The sequence below is a fragment of the Arvicola amphibius genome, chromosome 10, assembly GCF_903992535.2.
Source record: "Arvicola amphibius chromosome 10, mArvAmp1.2, whole genome shotgun sequence".
NCBI lineage: Eukaryota > Metazoa > Chordata > Mammalia > Rodentia > Cricetidae > Arvicola > Arvicola amphibius.
In genome coordinates this window covers 7,939,158-7,964,524 of record NC_052056.1, presented here as the reverse complement: position 1 = coordinate 7,964,524, position 25,367 = coordinate 7,939,158, and the positions used below count along the sequence as shown (strand labels likewise).

The window sequence follows — 25,367 nt, the reverse complement described above, 5'->3', positions numbered from 1 at the left end:
ATCTGATGGGAGAGATTCAGGGTTAAGATGGAGAGGAAGCAAAGGATGACTGCTTCATGCTGAATTTGGGTAAAGCCCAAGAAAAGCAAAGGGAGAGGTGTGGGTCAAGTCTGAGATCTCATCAGACAGCCTGGTGTGATGAAGTCAGCCCATGGGACTTGGATTGAGGAAAGAGGTCCAACCTGGAGGTAATGAGGCTTTGCCGGGTTTGGGACAGTCTGAACTGACTTCTCTTGGTGTGCTGGAGGTCCCCCATAGGCTCATGTATTTGAATGCCTGTTCTGCAGTTGGTGGAACTGTTTGGGAGGGATTAGGGAGTGTGGCTTTGTTGGAGGAGGTGTGTCACTGGGCGTGGGCTTTGAGGTTTTAAAGCTTACACCTTTCGTAGTGAGGTTTTAAAGCCCACACCTTTCCTAGTTAGCCTCTCTCTGTCCTGAGGCTGTTTCAACAAGTAAGCTCTCAGTTATTGCCCCAGGGATGCCTGTCTACTGGCAAGCATGCCCTCATGATCACAGACCTTGTTCTCCTCAGGAACAATAAGCCCCAAATTAAATGCTTTCCCTTATAAGTTGCCTTGGTCATGGTGTCTCTTCACAGCAATAGAAAAGTAACTAAGACCAATGAGAGAGGGAACAAGGAAAAAGAGACGAGTTTATAATACGACAGGGAGTGAGCTAACACTGGTTTACATGTTAAGGAAACTGAGGCAGAGAGGTGAAAGGTCACCGTTCCCTATGAGAAGCCCTTGTTGTGTGGGTACAGCTAATGCAAGGCTGCCCCTACACACCAGACTTTGTGGCTGGGGAACCCCTCATTCCTCAGCCTTTTCCCTGAGCACAGTCAACAGATGGCTGTGTGGCAGGAATCACAGCAGCCATGAACTCTGGGGACATGGTTCAAATCCGGAGTCTGCTATTTATCGGCTGCTTTGCTCGCCGAGAACCGATTTGCTGGCTTTTCAGGACGGGTTCCAAGCAACTTTTCTCCATGGCCTCTGCCTTTGCTCTGCTGCTTCTTCTCCAGCTACCATGCCACCCCTGCCAGCCTAACGCTCCTTAGCCAACTTTCATTTCCTGGCAGTGCCAGGCTGATAATTTCTAATTGTCTTTGACTGCTTCCAGCTGGGTCTTGTAGCTGGCGTACTGTGGGAGCACACAAACAGTCTCTCAGCCATATGGGGGGGAAGAAAAGGAGAAAAGGAAGAGCAAGAAGGAAGCAGCTGGCACAAGTCAACCGAAACAGCTTCTCCAGACGCCCCTGGCCCCCTACGAATGATGACGCTTTTGAAAGGGCTAGCTCCTCTGAGTCTGGAGATGATAAATGATTAAATCTGTCTATTCCCCAAAGGTAACAATGGAACAATAACTTTAGAAAGTAATTTTTAAGGTTTACCTGAGAGAAGATGGGGGTCTTGCTGTCCCCAAGCAAGAAAACGTCACTGGCTGTTGAGTAACCGAAAGCTTTCGTTCAGCCAGTCGCAAACACTCTTCAGACACCACTCAGGGCACTGTAGGACAAAATACAAACCAAACGGACACAGCCCCTGTCCACAGGTTCTAAAAAAGAAGCACATCCAATAGGTAACCTGGAAGACAGAGGTGGATGTGAAGCTAATGGTGCCCAGTGAGAAGAACAGAGCGTTCAATAGATTATAGCAGCTCATTGGTTGGAAGGGCTTCACCTATGATGGGGGAAAGTGGGTCAGAAGCAGCAGTTTGGAAGTAAGCGTGGGTTAAGTGAAAGAACAGAGTTAGGAAAGCCAAGCCTGGATGAAGACAGATAACTTGTTTGTAAAAAATGCTTTATTTTGTACCATGTGTGTATGTATGTATACATGCATGCATGCATACATGCATGTGGGGAGCATGTGCACATGAGGGCAGGTGCCTTTGGAGGCTAGAAGATGGCATTGGAGTTACAGGTGGTTGTGAGCAGATCATTGAGGATGCTGGGAACCGATCTCTGGACCTCTGGAAGAACAATGCAGACTCTTAGCCACTGAGCCATCTCTCCAGAACAAAGGCTGCTAACCTGTAATATGCAGAGAAACCCTATAAACTTGGGGCTTAGTAGAGGCTCTGCAGTGATGTATGTTGGCTCCTCAGACATATATTTCCAGAATAGCTACTGTGAGGATGATGTAGTATTTTGTGTGCTTATTTGTCTTCTGAAATGAATTCTGAAGACATTCCTTATTGAGAAGAGCCACTTCAGACAGCAGGAACTGTAGTTCAAGAACCAGTTACTAAACCCAGTCAGGGGTGGGATTTGAACTTCTCTTTGGCATGCATCCCAGACAATAGAATTAGCAGTGAGCTTGGACCAGACCCAGGCAACAGGCTTGAGGAAGATTTAATGGGCCTGTATTTTCCCTCTTCTTCACCCCTTTCTTGACCTCTACCCTGGGAGGGCATAATCAAAACATCAAAAGGATAGAAAGTCTCCATTTCACTGTGACTTCCACCGCTTATGAAGTGGTTCCTCCATAAATGATGAGTACTTTCTGCGATTTGCCTTGAATTGCAACAAACAAATCTCCAAATTTTCACAAAGAGCTAATTTCCTAAAATTAAATTATGCAACATTGGGAAACTTTAAATCCTTTTCGAATGGAAGAGTCACCCCAAAGCGGGCTTCATTCTCCTCACACTTTGGACCTAGCATCTCCCTCTTTCCCCACCACCCGCCTTCTTAAAATTAAATTACTGAATTAGAAACACGACCGCGATTGGATGAGCCCTGCAGAAAATGTAGGAACTAAGAAGTCCCTTAAGTACAGCAAGAAAGCAGCGGAAAGCCTGTCTTTAGTGTGGGAAATCCAGAGCCAGGAGACCCCAGCAAAAGACAAGCACCAGACTGGGTCATCATAGCAAGGGCGGAGACTGACAGCTTGTACCTAGTTCAAAACGACTGATGCTGAAACTTGAAAACGGGCATTTTCCGGGTTATTTTTCAGATGGGTCAGGGATTCCCTCCACCGCTCCCCCCCTTGAAGGGTGATAACTGTATCCCCTCCCCCACCTCAGAGTATTAATGTGGATCGATGATGTCATACCTGTTTACTGCAGGATAAACAATGAAATGAACTTTGTTAGAACCGAATCCTCCCGTTGAGCTCAGATGATGTGTGATCAGAGGTTAAATTATTTGCATTAGACACGGCCACCTCAACAGGTCGCATTTTGGAAAAGCCTGTCTGCATTCTTTATTTGTTCGGGGGAAAGAGAAAGAGGAGCTCTGGACTGTAGGAGGGTTGAGTACCCTTTTCAGTTCAGGAAGATGTTGGGGATTCTGGAGATATCTGGTAGGTGTCTCGGAACAGATGTAATTGTTTACGTGAGATCAGTACAGTCACAGGGCCCACAGAACAAAAGCATCCAGGAGCTGCGAAGCTCCAGTCCGGATCATCCAGCAACCACCGACATCATCGCTATGGAAAGCAGGGAGGGTGCAAACGTACACGCATAGACAGCAAACGCCCTGGTTCCTATGCTGCCGCCTCTACTGTTAACTGTGGCGGCTGCTTCTTCACTAACCCAGCAATCTGGTCTGCGTGCGAGCTCCGACACACAGTCTGCTACGTTCCCATCCATCCATCCATCCATCCATCCATCCATCCATCCATCCATCCATCCATCCAGGGTCCCTACTGTGTGCTGGGTTTTGGTCTAGGTACTCAAACCTCCTACAGTCCAGAGCTCCTTTTTCTCTTTCCCCTGAACCTGGTGGGTGCGGCTATTGCGGAAATTCACCCGGGAAAGGTTCGGAAAGCTCAAGCCCAGAAGCAGCGCGATCCGCGCCGCCAGAGGCGGCAGGTCTTGGGCAGCCCGGGAGCGCGCGTCTCCGCGGCCGCGCGGGGTCCCCCTGTCTGGCGCTCAGGTGGCTTCGCCGCCCACTCCACCGCTCCCTTCCCCTCCCCTCTCAGAAAGGGTCGAGTTCGGCTGTTGCGCGCCGGGAAGGAAGGAGGGGCTACGAGGGATTTGAAAGTGCTCAGGCTGTCGAGTGGAGCTCTCGTCTGTCCCCGCCGCCCGCGAGGGGATTATATTTCTGCAAATTTAAACTGAATGAGGCTTTCTTCTGCTTCCTTCCAGAGGGCGCCTGCAACCCGCCGCGCGCTCCTCTCGGCGGGATCGGCCCCGGGGTGCACTACTGACTACCCGGCGGGCTAGAGGGCGGCGGCGCCTGTGTTTGGGGGACACCGCCACCCGACTGCGCCCATCTTGGACCAGCAGCCGCTGCCCCCAGCACCCGAGCAGGGCACCCGACGGGACGGCGGACGCGATCTAGGCGACCGATCCTCCGAGGACGAACTTCTCGGGGGCGGGTCCCCGGTCGCCCCGTCGCCAGCTATTGTCTGCGCGCCGCGCTCGCAAGGAGGCGCGGGGGGCGTGAGCGCGGAGACCCGGGCCGGGCGGGGCCAGGCCCAGGGCGGCGGCAGGAGGAGCCGGGGCAGTCCGGGGAGCCGGAGGAGGAGCGGCTGCGAGCGCGGGAGCCGAGCGGGCGCGATGCCGGCAGCGGCTGGGGACGGGCTCCTGGGCGAGCCGGCGGCGCCGGGGGGCGACGGGGGCGCGGAGGACGCAGCCAGGCCGGCGGCGGCCTGCGAGGGAAGTTTCCTGCCCGCCTGGGTGAGCGGCGTGTCCCGCGAGCGGCTCCGTGACTTCCAGCACCACAAGCGCGTGGGCAACTACCTGATCGGCAGCAGGAAGCTGGGCGAGGGCTCCTTCGCCAAGGTGCGCGAGGGGCTGCACGTGCTGACCGGAGAGAAGGTGAGCCGGGGCGCGCGGGCCTGGCGGGAGGACCTGGAGCACTGTCCCGCGAGCACTCTGCCTGACTTTTTAACCCTGTAGAGCTAGACGCACTCTCAGGCTCTTGCAGTGGTCCCACCAGGCATTCACTGATGGGTGATTGGGGGCGGGGGTCAGACTCGTGGGGTGGGGGACCCGGACAGACAGATGTACCCGCGAAACTACCCCGCACTGCCTTTCTGTTTTGTTTTGGAAGGGTGCCGCCTGGCGGACGCCAGAGAAGGGGTCGGGGGTGGGGGCGCGGGCATAGAGTTGTCGTTGGGAGTCCTCCTGTTTCTGACCGTAGGGACGATGGAACTAGATCTAGACCGGTGTGTGTTTGGGGTGGGGGTGGGGAGCAGGGGGTGTCAGCCTTGCTTCTGGAATGTGAGGCGGGGGAACAGGGTAGCCAGTCTCTGAGACTGCTTAGTGTTTCATCCCTCCTGGGCTCTGGTGAGGACGTGGAAGAGAGCGGAGGCCCAGTAAACTACCCTCTCCACCCGCGTGGGCTGTAAAGATCCTGCTTTTGGCAGGTGCAGAACTGCACAGCCAGCCCTCCCCCCCCCCCCCCCCGGACTTTAGAGATTTGGAGATACCTTTTTATCTTTCTAGGGGAGGGTAGAGGAAAGGAACCCCTCCCCCACTGGAGTGACACTGCTTCGACCTAATTAGAAGTTAGAGGGTGTGAACTCTTGCCAGGCCAGGTGTAACTTAGATTTGTGAGAAGAAACCTAAGAGGCTGCCTTGCTTTAGAGGCTGGGTGGCCCCACACAGGGAGATACTGCGGGCTGCCAAACTGGTATCCTCACATAGGCATCATACTCTAACACTTACCCCAGGCTGGGGATTCATGCGGGAGGAGGAGCGCTCAGAGGGTCCTGGAAGCGAATAGCCCCACCCCCACCCCGAGGGACAAACCCTCGCGCCTGCTGCTCTCCGTTCCCCTGCCCAGCCTAGGAGTTTGCCACAGTGTTAAATTGGGAGAACTCTTGTGACAGGCCCAACCAGCTGCGCTTGCCTTGCTAAGGTAGCCTCCTGATACTTTTTTTCCCTTCTGGTTTCTGTTGACTTGGAGACCCCTACATCTGAGCAGTGGGCTCCATCATCTTTAGAATTGCCCTTCTTTTCTGTAGCCGTCCCAAGTGGGCTGCCCCTTCATACTGGGTAAGCAGGGCTAGACTGAGTCACGTTCAAAAGCACCTCTTGCCCGAATTCCCAAGCAAGAAGCAAGAGTTCAGTATGAGCTCACTTTAGCTCTTCAGAGAAGAAGAAACTCTTCAGACCCGGCACTCTGCGTTCTAACAGGAGTAAGCAAAAGTTTATTTACTCTTCGGTGTGCCGTGGGCTGCCTAGCTGACGCACCGAGGTCCACTCAGTGTGGTGGGTTGCTGGGTGATTCCGTGAACGTGAAGTCATGTTCCTGTTTTTGTGGGGAGAGATGAAGGAGTTGGTTTTTACGCCTAACCTATAGGATTTAGCCTGGCCATGTGAATCAGCTCTTTAAAAAGGTGAATCTCCAAGTTGGTTGCACAGTGGCGAGTGCCTCCCTTTCTCCTGTCCTATTGCTCCTGGTTCCTTAGAGGTTCTCGCCACGTTGAGCTGGACCTCAGCTCCTCAACTGCAGTTTTGTCCCATGGCACAACACTTTTGACCTTGGCTGACTGCCTGGGCATGTATTCCAAGTTCAGTCCTCTACCCCTGTCCTCCAACCCCCCCCCCCCCGCCCCATTCTTCACTTCTGGTCTCTTGTGCTACTCTTGCCCAATGAGGAGCCCTTGGAATACAAGGAATTTCTTCTCAACTGGGGCCCAGGCAAAGAGTCCCTTTCCTCCTGTCTCTGTGATAGCTCAATTCATCTCTGCAGTCAGGAGATGCTCGGTGGATATAAAATTATTTCCCTGGACCAGTTGATCTGGTCTAATTAGAGACTCTGGTCCTGGATGGAGGGCTAGAGGCCAGGAAGGGATACTTGGTCGTTCCTGCTGTGCTTTTCTCTAGCCAGGAGAATCCCCGCTCTGGGGACAAGGCTGCATCAGGAGGAACCTGGGTTTTAGCTCCTTCCGTGGTGAACTTTAAAGAAACAGTGGACTCACTCGTGGCTTTTTCATCTTCCTAACCCTACACCTTTTGTGCTTAACTCATAGATGTGGGCTTCAGCAGACTGTAGAGATGAGAAGGTGAGGGGAAGGGGAAGAGGGAGAGAGAGAAATATCAGTGAGTTAATGAGTCCCCAGCCGTCTTTTCTGTTGGGTTTTGCCTTATTAAGCAAAGCTAAAGGAAAAGTGAAGGCAACCTCAAGCCATTTGCAAACTAAACTGCAGGCCAAGGGCTTCCCCCAGGGGCAGCGGGAGGGTGTGAAGCCTGCCTTCAGCCTATCCGCCATTGCCCATTCTTGGGATATATGCTTTTAGGTGAAGCCTTTCAGCTTTTCCTTCCATTTTTAGTGGGTACAGGTTTTCTTTTTAAGAATGCAGCGGTGAATACTGCAGTGAGCTCTAAGCATGGAAAGCTTCAGAAGTGGCTCGTCCTGAGAAGTGGGTGCCTGGACCAGGCGATGGAGGGAACACCAGGGCACAGCACCTCAGATTCCTCCTGTTTCAGAGCATCTCCTAGCAAAGCACGTGTTTTATTTTGGTTGATTTGTGGCCAAATTCAGACTCTTGCTAGTTGAAGGCATGTGAAGCAGCGTGGGTGGTGGTGGTGGTGGGGTGTTTTGGGTAAGGTGCACATTTCCAAAGCACTTTGGATAAAATCCTCCAGGGTTTGCCTGGCGTTTCTGGCTTAGTCCAGGTGACAAACAAGTTCCCTTTTCCCCTCTTTCATTTTGGGCTCAGCCTATCTCATCGAGAGGCTCCTATTGCTGCTGCCGCCTGCAGGGCAGGGCAGGGCAGGGCTTTGTTTTCACCTCAGTGGCCTTTAAAGTTGATTGGGAGTAACCTGAACCTAGATGGCCCCTTTACTGCTGGACACAAAGGACGCTTTAGGGCTGGGACCTAATTTTGCTTTTCTTTAGCTTTCTGTGAAGACTATGAGATCTGTCCATCTGGCTATGTAAAAATAAATTTCCCTTGATCATGTGAGGTCCTTAATTACTATGTTCTGAAAAGTGATGTTTGGGCTGGGAATCATGCATTAGGTTCTGAAAAGTGACCTCCACTGTGGCTTTGAGGTAGAGAACAAATGGCAGCTCTGACAGCCTGGGGGAGGCTGCGCCTGTCGCTGCACAATGCTTCTCAGTAGGTAAGACATACTTGTGTTAGGCCCCCGAGAAGTTACTACCTCATCTTCAAAACATGGATAGAATATAGCTGAAGTGGCTCAGTGGTTAAAGGAGTCTGCTGGCAAGCCCGATGACCCACAGTTCCTCCCCGGTACTCCCTTGGTGGAAGACAAGCTCTGAGAGTTGCCCTCTGACCCTCAGACTGCCACAAGTGCACGTCAGTGCACACCCCCTCCCTCCCGCTGGTAAATGTAATAAAATTAAAAATACTGAAGAACAAAGCAAAGAAACTTGATAAGGGGAAAGAACAAGAATGCCTGGGACTCAGCCGGCTTGGCAGGCAAACTTAACTCTCCAGCAGGGCACAGAAGGGGCGCCGCCTTCTCCTCACCTCCACCTCACCTGTGAGGAAGAGGCCAAGGGTGCACTGAGCTATTTCAGATAACTCATTCTAATCTTTGATTTTAATTTTTGAAAAAAAAGCCCATTTATACATTTCATTAGAGCTATTTCGGGGCTAAAAACAAGGACTGCCTGCTCAGTAAGCTGCAAGTCATCACGCACGGAACACAACGGTACCAGGTACCTGGAGAGGAGACGTTACTAAAATTACCCTTTACTATGTTTTGCGGAGCAGGAAACATGACTAATTTTAGAGGTGGCCTTTTGGCAGACCCGTTTTTAGCAAGTATTTCTGAAACAAACAGATGCTAAATCCTGTATTTCTTCTTACGTGCTGGGACGTTCAGGGGCAGTGGCTGTCTTCACCATCAGCAGGGGCCCCTTGGTGAGAAGGAGGGGTTTGCTGAGGCGCCTGCCCCGTGTGTCCTGTGTGATGAGGCAGTGCCCGTAATTTCCTGGATTACAGGCCGTGCGGCTGTGGGCACACTCTCTTGAGCTTCCCGCCTGGCCTCATCTTTTTGAAGTCCTGGGGGACCGGTGGAAATTGGCATGGAGGGCTTTTTCTTGGTGCTCACTGATACCGGGCCAAAGGACTTCCAAGGGCTCGGTGAGTCAGCACTGCGGTGCGGAATGGTGCCCGCGAGGAGGAGCACACCTTGCATTTTCTCTGCAGGTGTGGAGTCCAGGCTGCCCTTACTAATTTGACTCAGGTCTTCTGGCTCATCCATGCCTGCACGTTGCTGGCTATTCCAGGGAAGTGGCAATCATCCAGAATGGTGTTTTTCTTCCCAGCAGGGGTGGGGAGTGGCAGCCACATCCATCTGGAGAGATGGGCAGGTTGGCTCCACGGCTTGGGCATGAAGTGGGGTTTGTATTGAGAGTGTTTTTTTTCCCCTTTCTCTCCTTCATGCCAAGTGCGAGACTTTCTGTCTTGCCTAACTGCGCCCCAGGCACTGAGCCTTATTTTTATTGGTTTTCTTTTGTTGAGATAGGGTCTCACAGACTGGCCTCAAAACCTGTTGTGTCACTGGGGAAAGTGACCTTGAGCTGCTTGGTCCTCCCACCCCCACCTCTAGAGGACTGGAGTTATGGATGTCTGCCATCATGCCCCGTTTATGCAGTGGTGGGGAGGACCTTAATTTACCTGTTCTATCGCTGCGAAGAGACACCAGGGCCAAAGCAACTTATAAAAGAAAGCATTTAACTGAGGGCTTGTTTACAGTTTCAGAGGGTGAGTTCCTAACCTTCACGGTGGGGAGCATGGCAGCAGGCAGGCAGACATGATGCTGGGGCAGTAGCTGAAAGCTTACATTTGATCCATAAGCAGGAGGCAGAGAGGGAGACTGGACTGGGCATAAACTTTTGAAACTTCAAAGCCCACCCCTAGTGACACACTTCCTCCAGGAAGGCCACACCTCCTAATCCTTCCCAAACAGTTCTACCAACTGGGAACTAAAGATTCAAATACATGAGCCTATGAGGGCCATTCTTTTTTTGGTTTTTCGAGACAGGGTTTCCTTGTAGTTTCTAGAGCCTGTCCTGGAACTAGCTCTTGTAGACCAGGCTGGCCTCGAACTCAGAGATCCGCCTGCCTCTGCCTCCCGAGTGCTGTGATTAAAGGTGTGCGCCACCACCGCTCGGCTATGAGGGCTATTCTTACACACGCCTTCATGCATGCGAGGCGAGCATCTACCAGTTGAGCTACTCCAGCCTTCCCGTTTGCTCTGCCCCTGCTCTGGCCACATCGACGTGCTGACCTGACCCCAATTCCCTGCTCTCTCATGGGAGTATGGCTGGATGGGAAGACTGTCAGAGCTGTTGGACACGTCCTGAGGCACTTTTTTCACAGGCCCCAACCCGGGTGAAGCAGGATTCTTAATGTTAGGGCCGAATAGTTCCAGGATAAGCAAGAAGCGGAGTTAACATTTATTAAGAGATTTTTTTTTTATAGGGCTGGGAAATACGTCCTGGGGGTGGGTAAAAGCACTTGTCACCCACACTGATAACCTGAGTCTGATCTCCAAGGGTTCACACAATGGAAGAAAACAGCCAACTTCTGCCAGTTGTCCTTTAACCTCCACAGGTGTGCCAGGGCACACACCCACACCCACAATAAAAAAAAGTAATAATTTAAAATTGTAAATTTCAGGGCTGGGGAAATAGCTCAGTGTGGAAAGTGCTTGCTGTGCAAATGTGAGTACCAGAGTTCGGATCCCCGGTGCCCACGTGAAAGCCGTCTGCACACGGTAGTCTGTCTGGAATCCTAGCAGGGGGAGGCAGCGATGGGGAGCCCACAGAGCAGTCTGGTTAGCCAGACTATCCAAAGGGATGAACTAGACTTTCTCAGCATGCAGAGTGGAGAGCAGCTGAGGAAGACATGTGACATGTGCAGGCTTCCGCACGCATGTGCACACCCACATACACGTACGCCCACATACATGTGAGCACACATATACAGGCGCGCACACACAAACACATAAAAGAGAAGCAGTTTTAACATAGATTCCTAAATATGAGGTTGATGGAGCGGTGATCAGGGAGAGGGCGGTACACCCCCAAGTGAGGGTGTGGCCTCTGCTAGGGCTAGCGCTGCCTGATTGTCTCAGCAGTAGCCACACATACAGTTTTGGTGGTTCTCTAGTTATGTCTGAAAAGGCTGCTAAGAAGCTCCCCTCCCTTGTCCCCTCCTTTTTTTCTTCAAAAAGAAAAATGAGACTATGGTCGTTGGGTGGTCCTGGAGATGCCTTGGGAGGGCTATAGTTTGGTTCGGTAAAGCCGTGCAACATAATTATTGTCTTTTACTGGAGATGGAGTTTCTTTAGGAAATTTCGGGAACACGGCTGGTTTCCAGTTTGGAGTGGAAGGGATATATGAAGAAGTGTGCTTAGCCTTAAGCATGGTTCATTGTTGCTTTAGCATTCGTACGTAAAGATTCTCTGTGAAAGAGGTATTGACTCTATGCAGACAGCCTTCACAGCCAGTGTTAACTGTGTTGGGATCCTTGACTCTCAGCTCATGAGAGGATTCAACCAGACTCCTGGGCGGAGGTCTATTCCTCCCAAGTTCCTTCATTACCCCCCCCCCCCCCCCCCGCCCCGTCCTTCTATTCTACCTTAAGAACTAAGCAGGAAAGTATAGGAAAATTAGGGCTTGTGTGTCTCACACATTGGGCGATGCTGTTGAATTTGAGAGTCCTTGTCCTGAGTGCCTGTCCTGGGGCTGATATTCAGGATCTTCTGTGGGTTTTCTCCTTTGATGCTGGCAGCGATTCTGCACAGGTGAGCATTCCCTTGCTAGTATCTTTCCTGGCACTGACTAAGTAGAGGGATAGCTTGAGCAGGTTTTCTCTCTGACTTTCTCTTAGTTTGCTAGGGTGGCACATTACTATAGACCCGGTGGCTTAAACAACAGATATTTATTATGTCACATTTCTGGAGGTCAGAGTCCAGAATGAAGGCCTGGCAGAGACATGCTCCTTCTGGAGGGTCTTCGCTTCTTCTAGGGCCGGGCGTTCTCAGCATCCTTAGTATCCTGTGTTGGTTGAAGTGGCCCACCGATCTCTGTTGTTCCTTTGTTTGTCTCCTGGCTGAGTTGCTTCCTTCTTCCAATAAAGACACCCATCATTGAATTTAGAATCCATTCTAATCAAGTTTTTAATCTCCTTTTAACTTGATTATATCTACAAAGACCCTATTTGCAAATATGACCACATTCACAGGCACTAGGGCACTGGTTCTCCGCCCGCAGTCTCGACCCCATTGGAGGTTGACCACCCTTTCACAGGGTTGCATCTCAGATGTCCTGCATATCGGCTATTTACAGTATGATTCAAATCAATAGCAAAATTACAGTTATGAGGTGTCAACGAAAATAGTTTTATGGTTGGAGGTCACCAATAACATGAGGAACTGTGTTAAAAGGATGCAGCATTGGGAAGGTTGAGAACAACCGTGCTGGAGATTAGGACTTGAAGCTGTCTGTGTGGGAGTGGGGCATAGTTCAACCTGCTACACCTTAGGTCGGCATATTGTGTCATGGGTGACTTCCAGGCAAGCTGACCTCGAGGAAGAGAGGAATGTGTTCCTAAGGCCTAATTCTGGAGGCTAGAGGTCCGAGGTCAGGCTTGGCGGTGTTGGTTTCTTCTGAGAGCTGTGAGGAGAGTCTCAGACTCTTATAGATGACTGTCTTCCCACTGTGCCTTTCCATGTTGAAGGAAGCAGCCACCGTAGGTCAGCGTCCCCTCTAATGACACTACCTCAACTCCATTACATCTCCAAAGACCTTCTCTTCACATAAAGTCACACTAGGAGCATGGAGAGCTCTCAGCTGTGAATGTGGGAGGGGTGCAATGGGACTCTTATTGGTGTGTTCACACCATGCATGGTATATGTTCAGAGGGGTGCAATGGGACTCTTATTGGTGTGTTCACACCATGCATGGCATATGCTCAGAGGGATGCAAGGGACTCTTACTGGTGTGTTCACACCATGCATGGCATATGCTCATGAGTTCACATCCCCATTAGACCATAAGTCCCGTGAGGAGAAGACAACTGCCCTATTCCTTTTACCAATAGTGACTTCTGGCACACACAGGGCATTCACCAAAACTCATGATAGATGGAAGGATTGCTTTGATCTTCTTGGGTGTTATATAGCACTTTTTTCTTCTGGTTATAACAAGATGCCATCTTGGACTTTGCCTGGTAGCCATGGCAACTAGAGCAGAACAAGACAGTGCAAGCCAGGCCTGAGATAATGGCAATAGGACTTTAAAAAACACTCTCCAGGAGATGGAGGAGAGGCGAGTCAGGAAACCTCCCCTGAGACTCCAGCTACTCTTCCCAGCCCCCTTCCAGCAGCTGCAAATGATCCTAGGAGATTTGGAGTGCATGGAAAAGAAGGGTTAATTAAAAGCAGGGCTCCATGCTGTAGTGTCAATGAGGTCACCATCTAAGATGGAATGGGATTTTTCAGTGATGCAGCTGTTTTTGTGGCGGGGGTCACCCATATTCCTGTGAGTAGCCCCTCACTCATGCTCCATAAGATAGCCGGATGACTCCTTGATCTCGCTGAGCTGCACTTTGGTGAAATTGCCTGCTGGTGGTGCCCATCCAGGGTGAATGAATGCGTACTTCTGCCTCCCTAGGAAGAGTTACCACAAACCATTATGTGGGGAGGGCTTTCCAGGTGGTCATATGTGTCAACAGTCTGTGGATCCACAAACGCTGTCACTCTCCCTCCCTGGGGCTGCTGGGAATATCCAGGGTTGAACCTATTGCTGGGCTGCTGTCCGAAGAAACACCCTGGCCCAGTCATATCTGTGCTTTCTGTAGAGATTCGTTAAGGTGGGCAACTAGTTATTGGAGTGATGGGACAGAGAGAAGACACGTTTTCTGCAGATCATAACCCTGTTCTTGGGCCCTCAGCTCTTCCTAGAGACTCTGCACCAACACTACAGCAGATGAGAGGTTGCTATTTGCAAACATACATTTTTTTGGATGTCTCCCATGGAGATATATGTAGGCTTGGAGTCTGTCTCTTTGGCTATATTTTTCTCCATAAGTTTATTAGTCTCCTAACCCAGGTTCTTGCTGAAACAGTCTGTAATCCTGGCTCTGCTCGCCAGTCTTCTGAGCTGTTTGATGAGTTTTGTTACCTTTGCCATCTTCATCCTCTGCTTGAGGTCTAGTTGTCTTATTGCCTGGTGATTTGTCAGGGAACATGTCTGCCACAGTTCGAACTCTATTTACTAATGTATGTGTGTGTTTGCTTACATGAGTTTATGCATGCCATGTGTGTGTGCAGGAACCTGTGGAAGCCAGGAGAGGCCATCGGATCAGTACTGGGAACTGGGCCTCTGCAGGAACAATGTGTATTTAATTGCTGAGCCCTCTCTCCAGTCCCCTGTTTGAACTCTTTTTCCATGAGGTACCTCTATATTGGTCACCTGCTCTTTGCTTCTAGACTGGGCAGAAAGCGTGAGTGTCCACTGAGCACAGAGGCCACTGAAGAGTCTGTCTTCAAGCTACGAATAGGACAGAGGTCAGAATCCTGCATCTCTCTGTGTGAGACAAAACAGAGTTTCATGGCCTCCTGATCCCTAACCTGCTGGAAAGAAATGAACGGGGACCAGGAGTAAAGATAAAAGGTGACCACTGTGGTTCATACCAACTGCAGGCCAGGTCTTCCATGTTGTGTTGGATAAGACCTTTTCTGCCATGTGGCATTTTGTGTTGGTGCTAAGGTCTTCATTTTCCCCTTCAGCTTCCACCAGCATCCTAGGAACCTATTAAAGTTAGCACGTAAAGACCCATATTTTGGGAGATCCATTTGAGAACGACAAAGCTGGCTTTACCCAAGAAAACATTTCACCAGGGTTTTGGGTCTTAGCTGAGAGTTCCCAGAGAAAAGTGTTGGTAAGTAGGCAGCTAACTAGGTCCTGTGACTGTGGAGAAGGAAAGCTTAGAGCCCTAGGCAGAGCTTGGGGGCTGGTGGGTCATCACCTTCATGTGTGGTCCTGGGGAGTGAGGGACACTGTCCCACACCTGTAATATCCAGCTGCTGTCATTTACAGGTTCACCACGAGGTTAAGAATACACACATGCCAGGTGGTGGTGACGCACACCTTTAATCCTAGCACTCGGGAGGCAGAGGCAGGCAGATCTCTGTGAGTTCGAGGCCAGCCTGGTGGTCTATAAGAATGAGTATCAGGACAGCTAGGACTGTTGCACAGAGAAACCCTGTCTCGAAAAACCAAACCAAACACCCCAAAAACACACATACACATGCACCGCCACAAATGCATGTGGATATATATATATATAATATTAAATATAGATTATATGATATTACTCTGGACATAGATATAAGCAAGTAAAACTTTTTGGCAGTGCAGTTTCTCGGTGAAAGGTACAGGATGTAGTGGAGGGGGTAGGGGTGGGGCAGAGACAGGACCAGCCAGCAACTTTTGTAAGTTCCCAGGAGAAGAGGAGACATCGAAGTGAGACACCGTGTCTCTCCCTTCCGTTATCTTCCTGCTGAAATTATAGACCCCTGAGGAATCCTGTGCTGCAGGGAGGGAGAGGCTGGCACCCTGGTGCCGGCGGGAGGAAAAGCCGTCTCCCAGAAAGAAGTTTCACCCGGGTCTGACAATTGGCAGGGCATCTTTCAGGAGAGACTGGAGGTGAGTCGATGATGGGTGAGTGATGGGTGGGACCACACTTCAGCTAAGACTGCTTAATTATGTCTTCTGCCCTGTATTTAAGCCTAAACCTCGTGGAGTGAGGGGTATAACTGGACCTTTTGATGTGTTCCTTTTCCCAATGTGGCCACCAAATGGTCTTAGATTTGAGGTTCAAGGGCTTCAAGGAGGAAGACTGTCTTTTTGAGTAAAAGAAAAGTTACTAATACCACAGACAGTTAGCAGATGGCAGGGTCTCAGAGTAGTGTCCAGGCTCACACGGCAGAATGGGTACCTTACAGATTTCAGAGGACAGCAGCTCGGTCCTGTGTTGTTGATGAGTAGCCAGTAACACAGGGGACAGCCTCTTACTGGTGGGGAGGGAACCCCTGTGTTTCGAGGAAGGAAGGTGTGATCTTGAGGATTTGTAGAGCAGTGTGGAGGAGGGTCTCACTTAGTTAATGTGTGTCCATCCCAGGGGCCGAGAGAATGGAGTCCGGTAACCCGAGTTCTCTGTGTGTGCTCGGCTCTGAGAGGCAGGGAGACACGGCTGCACACTGGCATGGCCTTAGCCATGACTAGGCTAACATCTTTACCCTGCTTGTTTATATAAAGAAAGGGGGAGAAAAGGAGGGATGGAGAAAGATGGGATAGGGGGCCTTTGGCGGGCGGGATGGATGTCTTAGTTTCTGACTGCTTCCTGCGGACTGTTGGGCGTCTTGGAGGGCGATAGTCAGTCCAGACTGGTGTCAGTACTAATACACTAGGAGGACCTTGTCCATATAAATACGTATGGCGTACTTAGTGGTGGTTGGTATGAACTGCCTTAGCAGAGGACTTGGGGAGGGATGATGACGTAAGAATAAACCCTATTATTAAAGGAATAACCACAGGTGTGTCAGGATGTCCATGAAGAGTTTTAAAGACAATCTGAGTTGTATTTGTTGTGAAGTGTGGGCAGAAGACGTGCAGAAAGGTGAATTAAACCAGATTTTAGGCGGCCGCAGGTGAGATTAGGTGAGATTTTATCCTCACTGTAAGGATAGATTTCAGTCTGGTTGCCATAGCTCTCCTTAGAGTTGATGTCATTAAATAGTTTTGATTTGGTTGCACGACTTTTAAGTCACATGATAAGGTCATAGGTTGCCTGTTTTTGTTGTTGTGTGTTTTCTTTTAAGGCTAAAATAGCCCGAGATATAAGCTCTGGCTGTGGGCCCGTAACATTCCAGCTCGCCACACCCGTTGAAGCGCTGGCTGGCTGCGCAGAGGGAGCATGCAGAAGTTGTGCAAACACCAGTGTTGCTTGCTTTTCCTTGGCTCTGATGAAGACGAGACTGAGTTATCAGCAGAGAGAAATGGCTGCCAAGCCACCAAGGAAGAAGCTCCTGGATCATGTTAGTCTATTAGCCATGCGCCAGCCTGAGTTTTTATTGTAGTATTGTGCCTAACACTAGAAAGATAAAAAAGCACAGTGATGGCAAAGTCAGCGCTCTAGTTTAGACGAGAGAGCATTTAAAATCTTAGGTCTCCCTAACTGTAGTAAATGGCTCGAACTCCACTATGACTTAATAGTAAAAGGTTTTTGGCTCTAAGAGTTTCGATATAAAATATAAGAACTGTGCTGGCAAAATGCTGGGTCAAGGTGCTTGCTGCCAAGTCTGCCAAGCCGAGTTCAATCTACATGACCCACATGAAGGAAAGAGAAAACGGACTCCCACAAATAGATATATACATACATATACATGTATATAATGTACACACACATATCCTAGAATGGAATTTCTTTTGGCATACTTAAGATAAGTTTTTGTCTATCTTAAATTAGATTTCTTCATATACAAATTATACTGTGTAATCATAAAATACTTTTACAAAGACAACGACACATTTGAGTGTTTTTAACGCTGAGAACGTGGTTGCAGTAGAGTTGACTCTGGGTAAGTGAGCAGTTCTACCCAAACATGATTAAAGGAAGGGCTCGGTGCCATCCTCTTCTGTAGTCTGATCAAAACCAGGATTAGCATCATTTTATCCCTGAAGAATAAGCCGGCAAAACCATAAACATCTTTCAAGCATAGCAGGATTGAGGAAAAGTTAGAATACAGTCTTTCCCTCCAGGCCGGCAGAGTCTTCTTCCGGTAAATGAACTCAGTCGACTTGTCTCCTCTCTGAAGGATCTTACTTTGATGACCTCATGATCCGACCCGTTAGTGGCAATCACTTAACTATCCATCTGGTGGACCGAAGATCATAGGCACAATGAGGATTTTGTCTACCGGCCAAATTTATAAATAGATTGAATTATTTGTCTAACAGAATAAGTTTTATGATCACTGTAATTTAGCCAGAATGTCTCAAGGAGGCATAATTCTTTGTAAGAGAATTCTTCCCACTATTAAACAGTGTCTGTCCAATAAGAGACAGCTTTGCCCATTGAAAGTACATATGAGCAGGGTTTGGAGAAATCTAATCACAGGTTTTACATGTCTCATTCAGTAAAAGAATAGAACGCAATCATTATATTTCTAAGCCCATTTCTGTAAACATTTCTAAAGCAGATCTGTGCTTCAGAATTTATTTTTCCTGTAAGCAGAGTATCAGGCATCATTAATCTCAGTATAATAAAATTTTGGCCATAGGAATTATAATTAATTTAGAACTAATAAACCATCTTTTTATAAATTTCTCACATAAAATATTTTTTATTCAAAGCCTTTCTGTTCTTTAAATTTCCTTACCAAAAATGCACTTTGTAGTGTGTGCATCCCTTAATAAACAAATGAGGACTCGGGAAGTGTCAGTGTGCTGCAGAAATACAGTGTAGAAGAGAAGTTTATGTTTAAAGTTCATTAATGTTATTGGTAAATTCCAAGATGTCCCTGCATGTCTTAGAAAACAACAACCCTCTTTGCCTTCTTACACATATGCACACATCTTAAAGCCGGGAATATGGCATTCTATAACCTTTGGGCAGCCACAGGGCTTAGGGGTTCGTTTGTGTGTTTTTCTCTTTGAACACAGAATGACTCGGGAAGACTGTGTCCATGCAGGCAGCAAACAGCTGCAGCTTGCAAAGTGACAGTAAGGGGATAGAGGGCCACATCTGCAGCCTGAGAGGAGCTGGGCATGGAAGGTTTATATCTGGGCCAAGGAAGGCGCATTTGGGAGAAGAAGGGAGGGGTGGCGAGGAGCCAGTTTGGGCGGTTTGAAACTTTTTTTTTCCTCTAAGAAGGGCTTGCTACTTGGGGCTGATAACTTTGGGGCCGAGGAGGGATATGGGTGAGCCGACATTTTCCTTTCAGGTGTGTAGCTCCAGGGAGGGGGATGGGAGGAGCTGTGGCCAAAGGATTTTGGAGGCTAAAGGAAAAACAATGTGGGAGTCTTCCCATTGAACCCAGAGTATCAGATTGCCTGGGCTTCAGAAGTAGTATGTCTTGCTCAACTCTGGAGTTGTTTGCCAAGAATCAAGGCCCCCAAACTTATGGATACTGTGGTCGCTTGCTCACCCAGTTCAAGAGATTTGCTAGTTGGTGAGGACTCTGTTTTTTGATCAGCAAGAATCAAGACTCCACAAACAGCTTTGACTGCCAGGGATGGAGCTAACTAACCTTCTTTCATCCCTTCCATTCCCGCCCCTGCCCCTCCTGTAACTCAAGAGCATTTGGTGTGGGCTCCAAGGCACGAGGGACCCCCTTTGTGGGTTCTTGTTTGCTTTGGAGTTAAATCTGGTTTTACTTTTCGTCAGTGGTGAGGGAGGGATACACTCACTATTTGGAGGGGCTAACCAGCTGTGGAAGGAGGACTGGGGAATTCTCACAGGGAGAGGCAGTGACTGTTTCCTGTGGCTTATTGGCCTGGAGAAGGATCCAGGCAGGGTGCCCATGCAGAGCGGAAACAGCCAAGGAAAGAAAGTTACTGTTGGGGTAGGGGGCAAGGGTGGGGAAACCGAGGGAGATGCGAAGGTTTTACAGAGAAGATTTCGGAGGGAAGGAGAGTGGCAGTCAGATGTGAGGGACGCCTAAGCAGGAGAACCTGGCTGCCACCCTTAGGAGAAGCTGAGCCTCTTGTGTGATCAGAGGATGAGATTTGGCTGGGAAGGACAGCGGCAGGAGGCAGAAGCCTTGTTATCTCCTGAGGAAAGTTGCACCCGGCCAGCTGGAAGCTCTTTTGAGCAGATTTGTAGTAACGTGATTTGGAAAGCAGTATCCAGTCAGCTGAGGGACGGCAGCTTTTCAGACAGAAAAGGTTCCAGTGGGAAGCCTGTGCCATTTGCCCCGCACTCTGTGAAGTTACCCAGATCTGTGTGATCTTTGGGATCAAAGTTACCCGTTGTGAGGTCAGGAGAGTTTGAGAGGAACAAGAAGAGCTGATGTCCTCCTGGATGTGTGAGCAGTGTTACAGCCATCACTATACTGGCTGGCCTGGAACTCAGTATGTAGACCAGTCTGGACCGGAACTCCCAAACATCCTGGCCTCCCCAGGGCACCACCACACCTGGACAGGTTTGAAAATCAAATTGCAATGCTCTGAGCTTATATTTTGTATAGTAGGGTCTCCTGGGTGCCACCAGGATTCCCAAATTCTTGTGTCCTGGGACAAGATATTGGGTAGGGACAGGTGGAGAGTGGGAGAAGCAGAGAGAGTTTAGTCAGGGGCCACTTCTGAATGAGGAAGCTAGCAAGAGCTGAGAGCTCCCTGGTGCTCCTTGCGGTTTACCGGGACTGTCACTGTCATTCAGAAAGCACGGGCCCAGGGGCTGGAGAGATGGCTCAGCGGTTAAGAGCATTGCCTGCTCTTCCAAAGGTCCTGAGTTCAATTCCCAGCAACCACATGGTGGCTCACAACCATCTGTAATGAGGTCTGGTGCCTTCTTCTGGCCTTCAGGCATACACACAGACAGAATATTATATACATAATAAAAATAAATATTTAAAAAAAAAGAAAGCACGGGCCCTTCTGTACACGTTCAGTTATGTGTGTCTCTGACATTGGGGAGGGGGAGAGCTTCCTGTCTGATTTCTTTTATATGGGCTCTGTTCTCTACTTTCTTAGCACACCACTAGAATAGCGAGTGACTTTTCTACCGGAACCGACCTGTTTGCCCACTTGATCATGTGAACCCTCTGGAGCTTGACAGCTTTCACAGGTTTTGTGGGTCCTCCCTTCCTCAAGGAGGGACTTCAAGGCCCAAGGAATGAGGAAATGCCCCAGAAGTGAAACTCTGAGGGAAGGCTGGCTGCTGTGTGTGTGTGTGCGCGCGCGTGTGTCTGTGTGTCTGTCTGTGTGTCTGTCTGTCTGTCAGTCTCTGTCTTGGGGCCGTGTAGGTGAGGTATTATGAGAGCGTTTTTCAGAGCCCCATGTCTGAAAGCGAATGGCTAAAGATAAGTTTCGTCACTTACGTAATCTGGCTTTTCATCTGGAATCACCCTGCTCCCATGCAGAAGCAGGGACTCCTAAGTGCATTCTTTATTCCAGGTTAAAATTTAATTAGAGAAGCTAGTCTCTGACTCAGTTCTCAGTCGAACATTTACATTTAATAACACTAATAAAGAAAGCTTGTTTTGAAAACACGGCTGCAGGTTCGTGAAGTGTTGTTCCCATAGGATGACATTTGATTCTATTAAAAACGAACATTTGTGAGCAGTAGTTGCCATTTCAAGGCCAATTTGAAGTAATAAAACTCAAATTTCCCTCTGGAGGGAGAGTGCTCTGTGGCTATTGTACTCCCACCTAATTTATTTCTTCATTTCCCAGCTCAGAAATGAGTTGCTGTCTTGTTCTTTCTCACTTCCATTCCCTCCTCCCTCCCCTCTCGTTCCTTTCTTCTTTTTCTCCCGATCACAGAGAGTCAGTCATTAAAGCAGCTGACAGAGAACCCGAAAGCATGCGGAATATACAGGCTAGTTTTTTCCAATCAACAGACGAAGAGCGGTGGCTTCCTGCCTTCAAAAGGGTCATTATTCAGCAGTGTGTTTATTTATATGTGAGTCCGTGTACATGTGCATGTGGCATGCATGCATGTGTGTGTATAAATTACCAAATGTCAGTTCTCTTCTTCTAATGATCAACTACACACATGATACGAGGGGCTCATACATGTTGAGAAGACACTCTACCACATAGGAGTAACCCTTGCCTAAATACTGTAAAAATAATATTTGAAAAACATTTTGACAAAGCATTTCCTGTTTTAAACTTCAGTGACAGGAGTGTTTTATAATTTTTGAGGTTTTTACATATTCAGGTTGGTCTTGGGCTAATGGCTGCCTGTGTTTCTCTGCACAGCCACTTAGCACACTCTTTCATCATCGAGTCTCCCTCTTGCTGTGCACTTTAAATTCCACGATCTGCTCCCCTTTCATTTTAGATAACATTAACTTTTTTCTCCTGTTTAATTAAACATACCCCCTTTTCTTGTTGAAAATATATACAGGTTTAAGTAAAAATTGCTTTGAGTCACACAGTCCAGAGGAAGTCGGTATGAACATTTCATTCACATGTGCTGCTTACACACATAGCTATATGTAGTTACATGCAGCACACACAATAGTTATGTATAGTTATATACAGCACACACATGTAGTAGTGTGTAGTTACATGTACACGCATGTAGTTATATGTAGTTACATGCAGTATATACATGTAATAGTTATATGTAGTAACATGTAGTACATGCAGTTAATAGTTACATATAGTTACATGTAGTACATGCATGCACTAGTTATGGACATTGCTGATCTTCCTTTCCCCTTTGATTATATATGTTATAGCACTGATATCCACTGTTCATACTGTTTTTTTGTAAGTACCCTTATTTTACTGGCAATTCAGAGACTGTTTTCCCACATTGTTAAATATTCTTTTAAAATGTGATGTTTTGAGATTTATTTCATTATTTGAGGTTACTGTAGTGTTGAGGAGTTGGGATTGCCCCCGTGTAAACCCTGCTGCTGGGACTGCCCTTGTGTCTGTATCTGAGCCATTCCTTAGGAACAATACTTCAAAGAGTGCTCGCATGTCTTCAAATTGCAATTCAGAAGGATTCTGTTGCATGACAACACTGTATGAGGTTGACTTTTAAAATATGCATCTTGTTAGCAATTTTCACCATGTTTTGTCTCCTTATCTTCTTGGCTTTCGTGAGCTATTTACATATTAAGGATGTTAACTTTGCCTTTGTTGTGTTGTAGGTCTTTCTCCTTGGTCATTTATTTCCTTTCGGATTCAGTTTATGACCATCTTTGGCAGAGGTGTATTAAGGTTTTGTTTTGTCTAGTCACCAATTAATAGTGCTCCTTAGTGTCTCCTTATTTCAGGCTTATCCAGAGGGCGGGATTTGCTGTTGGCTTTGCTTTGTGCATTGTTCGTGATTGTTGCCGATTTCTTGTTTGTGCAGGGATCTTTGTGCTGGGTAGGGAGAGACTTTTAACTGTGTCTCTTGTTTCTAGTGACAGGCTGCAGGCTCTGGGGGCTCACAGCTTCTGCCCCCCCCCCATCTTTCTGCTTCTTCGCAGCTCTGTGGTCTTGGGTAAAGTATGGAAACCCTCTTAAACTTCAGTTTCTACATCTGTAGCATAGTGAAATATATCTCATGAATATTCAGTGACAATCATGTACATATGTATATGTAAATGGTGTGTGTGTGTGGGGGGCGTTTAATTAGTATATTCATCACTGTGCTGGAGAACACATGGCAGTTGCTTATGCTTTCATTTAGACTCTCAAACCTCTTTTTAAACTTAAAGGTATGTAGAGGTCAGACCCCTTGTGCCGGCAAGACTTAGACCGCCCACTCAGTTTATCTCACTGATGGAGTTACCCTCTGAGGAGGACAGAGGCCAGGAGGTGGAGAGGATCGTGGGACACCTCTGCAGCAATCACCTCCCCAGGGCAGGAATGGCTCTGGACGTGCCGAGACACACACTTCTGCATTCCTCAGCTTCCACACCCTTCGTATCTGCCTGTACCATGAGCCTCTTGGCAGCCTCCCTTCTCTGCCTGGGGAAGGGGCTTCTCTGTCTCCGAGCTCTCTTCCTGCTCTTTTTAGATCGTGTGTGTGTGTGTGTGTGTGTGTGTGTGTGTGTATGTGTGTATATGTGTGTGTATATATGTGTGTATGTGTGTGTGCGTGTGTGTGTGTTCTCCTACATTTCTAGGATTCACATGATCATGCTAGGAATGATCATGGAACCCACCCGGCCTCACCTCTTTGTCACCTTTGTGGCCCCTGAGACTTCTTTGCAAGATGAAATCAAGAATGAGTTTGTAGACACTTCCCCACTGGTTACCATGGGGAGGTTGGAAAAGCTTTTTTGGAGTGGTTTTCGTTAGCAGGCCTCCTGTTCTCCCAGCAGGCAGCTGAGCATTTTCGGTGTGTGCTGCCATTCGCTGACCCTTGGCTAGAAGGCCCTGGAGTGTCTGGGACCTCCTCCGTTGACAGCCTGGGACTGGGTAGGGAATGTGATCTTGTATGAGATCCTGGAGTTCTGTTTCCAGTCCCACAGCGTCCCCGTCCTCCCTTCCCGCAAAGCCATTTTGTTCCTGTACCTCTTGGGCTGCATGTGGCTGCCAGTTGTCCCAGGATGGAGGCGGGATATTGATCGTTTCCTGTTGCCTGTGGGACTGGAATGCTTCTTGAATTAAAGCTAATTTTGGAGTTTGAAGTATTAAATGTCAAATTTGAAAGAGAACGTATCTAAGACTTCTTTGTTGCAGAAGGGGAGGTCATCCAAGGCCTAGGGGAAGGGAAAGGAAAAAAAGAAATAGGAGAAAGAAAGGAACCAATTCCTTCCTCCCTGTACCAAGTGATTTCCCCTACACTCATGGAAGCTCACCATTTTCATAAAGTTTGCTGTGTTAGTATCCCTCTATCAAAAAGTCACTTATGGTAAGGTAGCCTGAAATCTATTTTTTCCTCTGTTTGAAATGATATAAAATCATTCTGTTATTAAATATGTAAACTGTATTGCTATGCATAAAGTTCACTTTAAAAAATTTTTTTAATGGGAAGTCATTTGGTAGGGAGATTGCAAAGTCAGAATGCTCAACACTGGGGAAATGTCCTAGCTGTAATCAGCTGAAAAGAAGGCCGTGATAAACGGGTGACTGGGTCACCCCCTTCCTGCTTCTGCATTTGTGACGGTGCATGTGGGTTTGTGTGTGGGTTTGTGCACATGCGTGCAGGTGCCTACAGAGGCCAGGAAAGGTTGTTGAATCCCCGGGGCTGGAGTTACAGGTGGATGCTAGCACTCCAACAGGCGCTAAGACCCCAACTACAGGCCTCTGCAAAAGCAGCAAGGGCTCCAGCTGCTGAGCCATCTCTGTAGCCCCTCTTCTCTCTTTTCTTTTTTAAAATTTTTGTGTGCATTGGTGTTTTGCCTGCATGGATGTCTGTGTGGGGATGTCAGATCTTGGAATTATAGAGAGCTGTGAGCAGCCACGTGGGTGCTGGGAATTGAACCTCTGGAAGAGCAGACAGTGCTCTTAACCGCTGAGCCATCTCTCCAGCCCTCCTCCTTTTTTTTTTTTTTTTTTTTTTTTAATTCAAGCAGCATTGGTCCCTTCTTTGTGCGAAGTTTCTGCTAATCACCTGTATGGGCTCTTATACAAGTTAGAGACTGCTCAATTAGAAATAGAGCGACAGACCAATATCCTACAGGTCTGGCAAATTGTTAGTTCAAACCAGCCAGCACTCCTGGCCCTTCTCTGCTCTGGCAGTCTATGCTGTGGCTTCCTCTAGCACAGACAGCAAAGCAGGGGAGGACTGCGGAAGGGAACTG

The 25,367-nt window shown here is 48.5% G+C and overlaps 1 protein-coding gene across 1 annotated transcript in view; it reads left to right on the top strand.

The window, feature by feature from the left end:
* The first annotated feature begins 4,505 nt into the window (after nt 1–4,505).
* The window catches only part of Hunk (hormonally up-regulated Neu-associated kinase), a 101,604-nt gene continuing 80,742 nt past the window's right edge, over nt 4,506–25,367 (top strand). Inside the window, 1 exon segment of the mRNA XM_042055799.1 lies at nt 4,506–4,766. Within this exon segment, the coding sequence (XP_041911733.1) occupies nt 4,506–4,766 (261 nt within the window).